General features: G+C 35.1%; 1 protein-coding gene across 1 annotated transcript; it reads left to right on the top strand.

Annotated features, from left to right (window-relative positions):
- The first annotated feature begins 3,392 nt into the window (after window positions 1-3,392).
- LOC137742271 (protein SEEDLING PLASTID DEVELOPMENT 1-like) lies at window positions 3,393-8,665 on the top strand. The gene is made up of 9 exons (XM_068482095.1): window positions 3,393-4,022; window positions 4,516-4,730; window positions 5,130-5,280; window positions 5,844-6,035; window positions 6,428-6,590; window positions 6,672-6,913; window positions 7,578-7,757; window positions 7,839-7,961; window positions 8,122-8,665. Exons 1-9 carry the CDS (start codon window positions 3,579-3,581, stop codon window positions 8,428-8,430), a joined length of 2,019 nt encoding a protein of 672 aa, XP_068338196.1. The 5' UTR covers window positions 3,393-3,578; the 3' UTR covers window positions 8,431-8,665.
- Window positions 8,666-9,918: the final 1,253 nt, after the last annotated feature.

The raw sequence follows: 9,918 nt of genomic DNA, 5'->3' as shown, positions 1-9,918 counted from the left end.
AGAACTAAAATGCATCACGTGTAAACGATTGACAAACATTGGCATTATAATTAATAAATCAACTGGGTCGTCTCTAATATTTCGAAAACTATGTGAAGAAATTCTAAACAGGCCCTTTTGCTCTGCTACCTAATTACATAATCTCACCAAAATGTACTGAAACTTTACCATGTATTAGTATCATAATTAAAAGAGATTTTATTACTAAAATTATATGATCAATCAATAAAATCAGTAGTGAACATATAAAAGAAGTTATGAAACCAAACAAATGATGAATAATATAGCAAAACACTACATCAAAGGGCAGATCCACAACTTCAAATGATATTAAAAATTTGAAATCGAAAATCCACACATTCTTTCCTTAATCTCTTAACCTCTTAACCTCTCACTCCATTCTCTCAGCCCAAACAAGTATCAAAGTAATTAAATCGCAAAGTTAATTAATCTAACCATACCAAAAGTTGGGCCCTTCTAAAAGCGAGGTCCATGTGCAATTACACAAGTTGCTCGTCCTCAAAATGGGCACTAAAATCAAACCTAGTTACTTAGTTTTCATGTTTTAGCTAGCTTACTTTGTAAATAGGGTACTTGTCTCTATCAAGAATCTCCAGTTCCTTCTCATCCAGACAAAGGCTCACACTCATTTGAAAAATTAAACAAAAATTGGAAAAGTTCAAATGAACTTTCACAATCATGCTAACACGAGGTGTTGATCTTATGGAGCAAGGTATGATATGATTCCTTAAGATATTGACTTGAAAAATTAAGGATTTCTAGAAATAAATAGCCTTTGTCAAGCCTTTTAGACCCACTTAATTAAACGTAAGTCTCAAGACTCTCATCAATTTTTAGACCCACTTAAATATCATGGTATTTGACAAATTAAGAGATTCTAATTGTTGGATGAGTCTATACGATTTTAATTTATGCAATTCAAATATTAAAAATGAACGGAAGTGTATAAGGGGAAAGATATGTGTAAAAATCACTTTCCCGTCTTTAAAATTTTACAAAATATCCAAACTAATAGGATCAAATTACAAATAATAATTTTGTTACAACAATTGGGCATGGGTTAAGTTTGCACTGTTATAATATCATGAAAACTCTCAGCTGAAGTATAATATCATAATTTAGTTACAACAACTAGACATGAGTTAAGCTTGCACTGTTGTAATATCATGAAACTCTCAGCTAAAGTATAATATCATAATTTAGTTGCAATGACTAGGCATGAGTTAAGTTTGCACCGTTGTAATATCATCAAACTCTCAGCTGAAGCATGGAGACACCTCATGAAATATTAAGAAACTCTCAGCTAAAAAGTATGGTGACATCTTATGCTTAAGATTTCAATTTGGAATTAATTTATATTGCTCATAGAAGAAGTAAATGGGAAGATAATTCTTGAGAAAATGAATGAGAATTCTGTTTTGTGGAAAATCCTCATTTGCAAGGGCTGCAGTCCATGTTGGACATACATGAGCTAAGTGGGCTGTTGGGTTAACTTGCTGGGCTTCAATAGTATAGGGCTCTGGTCTAATGAGGCCCAACCTAGGATCAGCCCCGACCCAATCCAAAAATCCAACTTCATTTCTTTAAGCACTATGATTTCCGGGGCTGGTTAGGGTTGGATACCGAAACCCAAACCATATTACCGAACCGAAAGTTTCGAGACGGAATTTTGATAACCGAAGATAAACCGAAATTTGGGTAATACTGAAAACTTTTTCGGTGGGGTTCGGGACTGGGCCTTCACACTCACATTGTTGGACTTTTTTTTATATTTTATTTAGATTTTGGGCTGAAATTTGGTCAGCCCAATTTTCTGTAATATTGAAAGTGCAACATATTCAAGTCCTGGCTCCAAATCATACTTGATTTTCTGCGCATATTTTTGTTTATGAAATTTTATTTAAACTCATGTACACTCAATTTAAATTTTAAATATTAATTGTCTATTTTAGCCTATTGCATAATTACTATTAAGTACAAAATGAAATTAATAATAAAACTCAAAATTCTCAATAAACCCAGACACTGTAATTAAACCCTAGCATCACCCTTTGTTTATCCTACGTCCATTCCGGCTAAAACCCTAATAGTTCTGATAGAGAAAAACAAGTTTTTTTTATCGATGAATAGTGATTTTGAAGTTTTGAATCCTTCAACTAAGGTATGACTCGATTTATAGATATTTTGTTTGTGTTGCTTCTTCTTTGAATTAAATTTCATGCTTATTATATTATATTGTGTTTTTTTTCTCTGCCGTCTGTTTGCCCCCAAAACACCATTGCAAGGACTTTTGATTAGTAGTGCAAAGACATATAACTTGATTCTTAACGATTGCCCAACCTCATAAAAATTGACCACTCACTGGTGGGTGAGATGTCTCCATCCAAATCCAAAGCATCAAGGTCAAATGTTTTTTTGGCAAAGTGATGGACTGAACTGGAACTTGCATTGCATTCTTTGGCAAATTCAAATCTATGGAAGGATCTCTTGCATTCCAAATCTATGGATGGGTTTGGTAGTAGAAAAAAAAAAAAAAAAAAAAAACAGCCATGGAAATGCTAGTCATATGCAATTATATAGGGGCAAAGGACGCCTCTTTGAAGAAAAAAATATTTAGTTAGTGATGTTATTTTATAAAAGAAATGGGTGTAAAGATAACTTTACATTTTGAATTGGGTTTGAGAGGGTAGTTTAGGTAATAAATTTGGGTTTTAAAGAGATATTAATTCTTTAATTAAAAAAATATGGGTGAAGAGAGTAAGTTGGATGTAAAAAGATGTTAGATGGGTTCAAATAAAAATTCTCTTTTGCTTTGTTACATTTTTTTTTTCTTTTTTTTTTTGGGTAGCAATTAAATTGAATTAAAAAATAATAATAATAAACAATGACTAGAATTAAGAAAGGCGCACAAGCAAGGAAAATAATTGTGCATAAATCACTCTCGTGTGGATAGTAACCCACAATCTCATTTCTCTATAGGTTTGTTTGAATAAAGTGGTGGTAACTTATCTGGCTCCAAATTAGAGCCCCTTCATGAAAACAATCTAATTTCAATCCATAAGTTCATAACATCAAGTTTTAGTTTTGGTTAACTTTTTTAATTATAAGTAGTTAGAAATTTACGAAAAAAAATTTTAATATCACCAAATCAGTTTTCTACATACGCATAACATGATCAAATCTATAAAAATATCGTCAATGACGTGAAATAATGTATCTTTATCACGATGTTTCGTAGCAAAGCTTAGAATTTATACTTCCAAATTAATTAATTAATTATATATGGTGAATATTCCTATCTCCTTTTGTTTGTTTCTTGGATGCACCCTCTATTGGCATCAACCAAAAACATGTTATATGCTTTGAAACGCAATCGATTGTGGCTGAGAATCTGCACACTCCCCCACGGATATCATATCAGAAAAAGAATAAAAACCCATAAAATTTAGCAAATCCAAACTTTCATAAGCCAAAAGTAAAATTGAAATAAAAAAGTTTGGATCACAAACCTTTTGGCTCATGCGTGGTAACTCTTCCCTCCAAAACAGACATATCAGATGCTCAATACCTGCTTTCATCTGCTTTACCCACAACCTCTACTGACAACCCAAACCCAAATCCAAATCCAAGCTTTTTCTTCCAAATTTCAATGCAAGACTCGATCTTTTCGCCATAAATCCCCACCAATCACATGTTTTCCTCACTTCCTCACCAGAATCCCATCTGGGTACCCAAGGTTTTTTCTGGGTGCTCTGTGTTCTTCGAGTTCATCGTGTTCTGCTTCGCCGGAGGGGGAAGATTTCGACGTGGAATTGGGCCGTCTTTTGGCACTTTTGCCTGAAGAAATGAGGCGGAGGGTCAGCGAGCACCCAGAGCTTCACCAGTTGATTGAAGTGGTTATGGACTTGGGTCGGAAGCCTTTGGCCCGGTTTCCATCTGGGGACTTTGTGCTGTCGGAGCTTCCGATCACGCTTCAGGATCTCGAACAAGCTACTTCTCAGGTGAAATGTTCGTGCCCGCTTACTGTTTGAGAAAATGACTTGGATTGATACAAGTTTAATTTGTGATAAGAGATTTAGTGTGGATATTAATCATAGTTGTTGTACGTATCTCATGAGTTTTTGTTTCTGGGTCAGCTCGGCTATGAAAGGCAAATGATTTTGCCTTTGTGTTTTCGTAGTCGAAAATTCTCATCCTCTTGTTGCATTGTGAAAGGAGGGGTCTGGTTTAAAGTAATTGGCTTCATTGTTACGGGGATTTTGAGTTAAGAGCTTTACGTACAGGGTTAAAGAAGAGTAAATTGTAGTGGTGCATTTTGTGCATGAATGAATTAGATACTGTAGATCACGTTTTTTACACTGTCCTGTGGTCTTGAGTCCTTGTTTGAATACCTTGTACTTACAAAGTTAACCGCTTTTTTCTAAAGCGTTTTTATGCTTTAAGTGATTATATAAGAGAATACCATGCTTGCCACTTACCAGCTGCATGTTGTAGGTTGGTGATTTTGCCGTTGACAATCGAGCAGGCATTAGTAGGACATTACACCGCATTAGTGCCATTAGGAATCGAAAGGGTGTCATTATTGGTCTAACTTGTCGTGTTGGGAGGGCAATATCAGGCAGTGCTGGTTTGCTGCGGGATTTGGTTCAGGATGGCGGTTCTTTGTTACTCATTGGGCCTCCAGGGGTAGGAAAAACAACAATTATCAGGTTAGTCTCTCTTGTTCTCTCTATATTTGAGTTAACATACCTTATCATAATATCTGATTCAGTAATTTACTCAAGATATCGCAGATATTATGCTTTTTAAGGAATTAGAATTTTCAAAATTATGCAATTTGAAATATCCCGGATGAACTGTGAAGCCCCACATTTACTGATAATCTATCTTAACACTTGCAAAATGAACAATATAGATGCCTAGGAAAATTTTCAGCAGTAACTTGCTAATAAGTATAAAATAAAATTAAAAACTTAAATTTACTCTCTAGATGGGAGCTGCTTTCCAATTTTTCCACTAAACCAAATGCCCGATTTCTGAAATTTATTGTACAATATAGTTTCTGGAAACTTATATCATTCTGATTTCTGTGATACTCTTACTTGTAGGGAAATTGCTCGAATGCTTGCAAATGATTATAAGAAACGTGTGATGATTGTTGACACCTCCAATGAGATTGGTGGGGATGGTGATATACCCCATGGAGGAATAGGCAGTGCCCGACGAATGCAGGTCCCCTTCTCTGATATGCAACATAAGGTATGATTCAAAAATGTAAGATATGAGTTATTTTGTTGAATAGTGTCACTATCCTGTTATTTGTATTGACAAGATGAGGGTGAAAATTTCACGATTAAGAGTTTTCACTGATGGACGCTAAATTCCATTCGTAAAATGCATATTGATAGAATAAAAGACTTACAACTAGCTATTGATATAATGGTATTTGCCTTCACTTTGTCAGGCCAAGTTCAAATACCACCTCCCCTGGAGAAAAAGGAAACCATAAGTATATTGTATGGTTGTACCACCACCCCCCACCACCCCCCACCAACCCCCACCCCCCCTCTCTCTCCTTTCTCAATAAAATAAACACATATATAAATTATAATAAGGAGTGTAAAAGGACGTAGATCCTCTGTTGTGTGCTGTGCAGCCTTGGCTTATTAGTTTGCTAACATCTTAGCTAGTATCTCATTAAGTTTCTGTGATATTGATACCGTAGTGTCTCATCTAATTTTTTTAGATTCAGATAAGCTATATTCTTATGTTCTGTTTTCATCATTAAATGATCCGCATGCTTATTATCTATTTTTATTCAGGTCTTGATAGAGGCTGTTGAAAATCATATGCCACAAGTGATTGTAATTGATGAAATTGGCACTAAACTTGAAGCATTGGCTGCAAGCACAATTGCGCAACGTGGAATTCAGTTAGTTGCCACTGCTCATGGTGTAACTATTGAGAATTTAATAATGAACCCTTCATTAGAGATGCTTGTTGGAGGAATACAGGTGAGGTAACTATTGTCAAAAGTGATATGGCAATTTACTGCAGATAGGACATTCAACAGCATTGGCATGGCAGCATGACCTCTTTTTTTTATACGAGTGATATTCAGGGAGGGGGGATTCGAACTCAGGACCTCGGGTGCTAGGGAAAATGCTCTTAACCAACTGAGCCGCAAGCCCCTTGCATTTTCTCTCTCATCTTTGATTTTTTATTCTTTTCACTTGATTGATAAGCTTGATATTTAAGTATTGTGCTAAAATAGTGGTGGTAGTGTATGGATCTTTTTATGCTTTTACATGAATGGTTCTTTTCGATTTCTATTTAATTTACTTCTGTTGAATGTATAGGTTAAAGTTATTTATTGTTCAATTACATTTTTGCGATCAATTTTTAGAGTGTGACACTGGGAGATGAAGAGGCCAGCCGGAGGGGGGTTCAGAAGACAGTGCAAGAAAGGAAAGGCCCTGCAACATTTAGTTGTGCGGTGGAGATAATTTCAAAGGATGAATTAAGAGTTCATTGTAGCTTAGAAACAACAGTGGATGCTATTCTCTCAGGTACGCTTCTTTAGAAAAGTCAATTCTTTTTAATTTTCTTCCTTCTGTAAATTAAATCTGAGTCATGGTCTGTTGGTGAAGGTCGTTTCCCAAAATTTGAGGTTCGTAAAATGCACTCTTGGGGACCAGAAACTACTGAAAGGGAAAATTTTATTTACAGTTCCTTGGATGAAGAGGATGAAGAGGACGAAGATGTTTTTGAAGATGCTCTAGATGCGGCCGATAAAGGATCTGGCCATATTGATTTCAACCCTGAGGTCTCTCAAAATATGCGAGAGGATTATTGGGCTGTAGGAAAGCAACTTCGCGTGTTTGTTTATGGGGTAAGACATCATTACCTTGAAGCAACCACTTAGAAACAGAAACTGGTATAGGACAAGGACAAATACTTGAAAAGTGAACCTTTTGAGAAATGATTGCCATCATATTTGTGTTTCTGAGTGATTAATCTTGAAAAATGAGAGAAAAGTCTATAAATCCTATAGGATAGTAACAGAAGAATTCAAATTCCAATCACGTGTCATATTTTTCATTTGTCTCACCATTGTTTCTTTTAGAAGAAATTACAAATTAAATAGGCGGGTAGCATTTGCTTGTCTCTTCTTTTGGATATACAGCGGAAGTTTTTTCGTACTTGTCAACTAACACTGTTAGGTTAATGACTCACAAATCACAGCATCAGAGTAGAAAAATTTTAAATTAATCTTTTAACTACTGACAGAGGCTAAGTGGTCAGTGAATCATTCAGTAGCCTCTTATTTAATGAGGTTCCCTATAAAGTTATAAACTATTCTTGCTATCTCATAGCTTTTCGCTCAATATATATATATATAAACTCTGTGCTGGTAATCAGGTTATCATGGTTGACTGAAATTGCAGCATTGTTCGGGCCAGTGAACGACAATTAACATAAATTAAAAGTAGCACGAGTGTGATTACTTGAGCAATTTTCAATTGCAATACTTACAGTTTGAGCAGTTATTGTAGATCCTAGAAGCCAGCGTGATACAAGTGATTAAACAGTTGAAGATGGATGAAGCTGCTGTACAGTTAACAGATGATATTAGCCGGGCAGATGCGCTACTTGCCTTGCAATCGAAGCTTAAGAAGAATCCCCGGCTTCAAGCTGTTGCTAAGTCTTATGGAGCACCTGTTTATGTCACTAAGGTAATCAAAACTATACTTTATTTGTTTTATCAAAACTCTTCATTGTTATGATTTTACCATTGATTTTTCTTTCTTTTCCAGTCAAACTCATTGGTGGAAATTAGAAAGGCAGTTAGAGCATTGACGAGTGATCATAAAGATGGTCTGAAGGATTACGGGTCAGTAGACAATGTGAAGTCATCTGAAATGATTGATGCTTTAGAGGTGAGCCCAAATCTGATAATAAGTTAACAGAGAGTATACGGAAAAATGGTTGAGGGAATTTTGATTCTTCAGTAATCCACTGGAACGTAAGGTCTAATAAAGTCTAGTCCAATAACTTTGCGTGTTATACGGTTCCATAAAATTGTACTCCATCTTGCAGGAGGCAAGAATAGCCATTGAGCAGGTTGTAATTCCGAAAGGTGAACCTGTGGAACTTCTTCCGAGGCCATCCCACATTATGTCTGCTCAGATGGACCTTATTCGCAAGTACCAACTAGAAGCAGAAAGAATTGGTAAGGAGCCAGATGTGCGACTCCGCATCCTTCCATTTCATTCTACGACAATAGAAGAGAATCATACTAGCAAAAGAGTTGGTGCCGATGATGGATTTGATGACTTTCTGGATACCAACGGTAACACGAATGGTTCACTCCTCGTTGTGGACAGATTGCCATTACTTCCTGAATAGCTTTTGGGGTGTTGTTAAAGCATTGCTAGCGTTTTACTGCTAAAATTCATGATGCCACCTGCGAGCTTGGGTGAGGGTGTCTGCAAATCTGTAATATTACATCGTATTACCATGTTCGTAAGAGAGAGAGATGATGATAACATTTAATCAGATTGTACCGATATCATGCTTACGTTTGAACTTTGAAGTGAAACAAATGTTGTATGATCTTGATTTCTGTCGAAGAAACATGTCATTACTTTGTATTGTTTTACCAGTTTCTATTTTTCATATGATCCCTGATGAGAAAAAAGAATTCCTACCTACGTCAAGAGACCATTCTAATTATTTCCGCATACTCGCTTAGAAGTGCTTCTTAGAAAAGCTCCACTAAGGTAGGAAGCACTTTGATACTTGAAAGCATTTTTATCCAAATACCTATAAGTGCTTTTGGAATTGTTAGAACATTAAGGAAGCACACAGAATATCATCTTAATTTCTTATAAATAGTTTCGATTATGATGAAATAACATAACGTTTTCACTTTATAGATTGTAGGCTTCTTAGCCAAAATAATCTTCAAGATTGACTTAACTCTTCACTTTGGTCCTTGAGATTTAAATCAATAGAAGTAGTCCATGACATTATCCACCGTCAATCATTTTGGTAATTCTATGAACAATCTCCGTTAAATTGAAGAATCACCAGTTCAAGTGAATTGGTTGATTTGACTAAAATACCCTTTATTTAATGTGGATTTTTCACGGAATGACCAAAATAATTGGGTTTTTTAGCCAAAATAGTCTATGAGATTGGCATTACTATTCACTTTGGTCCATGAGATTTGAAATCGATAGAAATGGTCCCTGAGTTTGTCTAACATCAATCACTTTGGTCATTCCGTGGAAAATCTCCATTAAATTAAGATGAAATAACAAAAATACCCTCATTTTTTGTCAAGTCATTTTGGCTCATTGTTTATTAAAGGGTTTTTATCACCAATGGTCCCTGAGATTGACCAAACACATCATTTTGGTCCCTCACTTTCAAAATCAATCAATGTCGTCCCTGACATTTACTACCACACATCAATTTGATTTTTCCATTTAGATTCTGTCAATTATTATGTTAGTTTGTATGTGGAACCCACAAATCCAATAAAATTGTGACACGTGGATTACACAAAGAATGGTTTTTACAAATAGTCATTGACATTGATCAAACTCCTCATTTTGGTCCCTGAATTTTAAAAATCAATAAATTTGGTCTCTGACTTTTACTACAGCACATCAATTTAGTCATTCCGTTAAAATTTCGTCAATATTTTTTGTTAGTGTGATAATATAGTCCCACTAATCCAATTATATAGCATCACATGAATTAACTATAAAAAATAAAAATAAAAACTATTTTTTTTAAGATTTAAAACTAAAAGTAAAATAAGAGATTAAAAACTAAAACTAAAAGGAAAAAAAAAATAAAAGACATCATCATCTTCATCTAGGTATG

This window comes from Pyrus communis, chromosome 8 (genome assembly GCF_963583255.1).
Source record: "Pyrus communis chromosome 8, drPyrComm1.1, whole genome shotgun sequence".
NCBI lineage: Eukaryota > Viridiplantae > Streptophyta > Magnoliopsida > Rosales > Rosaceae > Pyrus > Pyrus communis.
This window is presented reverse-complemented; position numbering and strand designations above follow the sequence as displayed.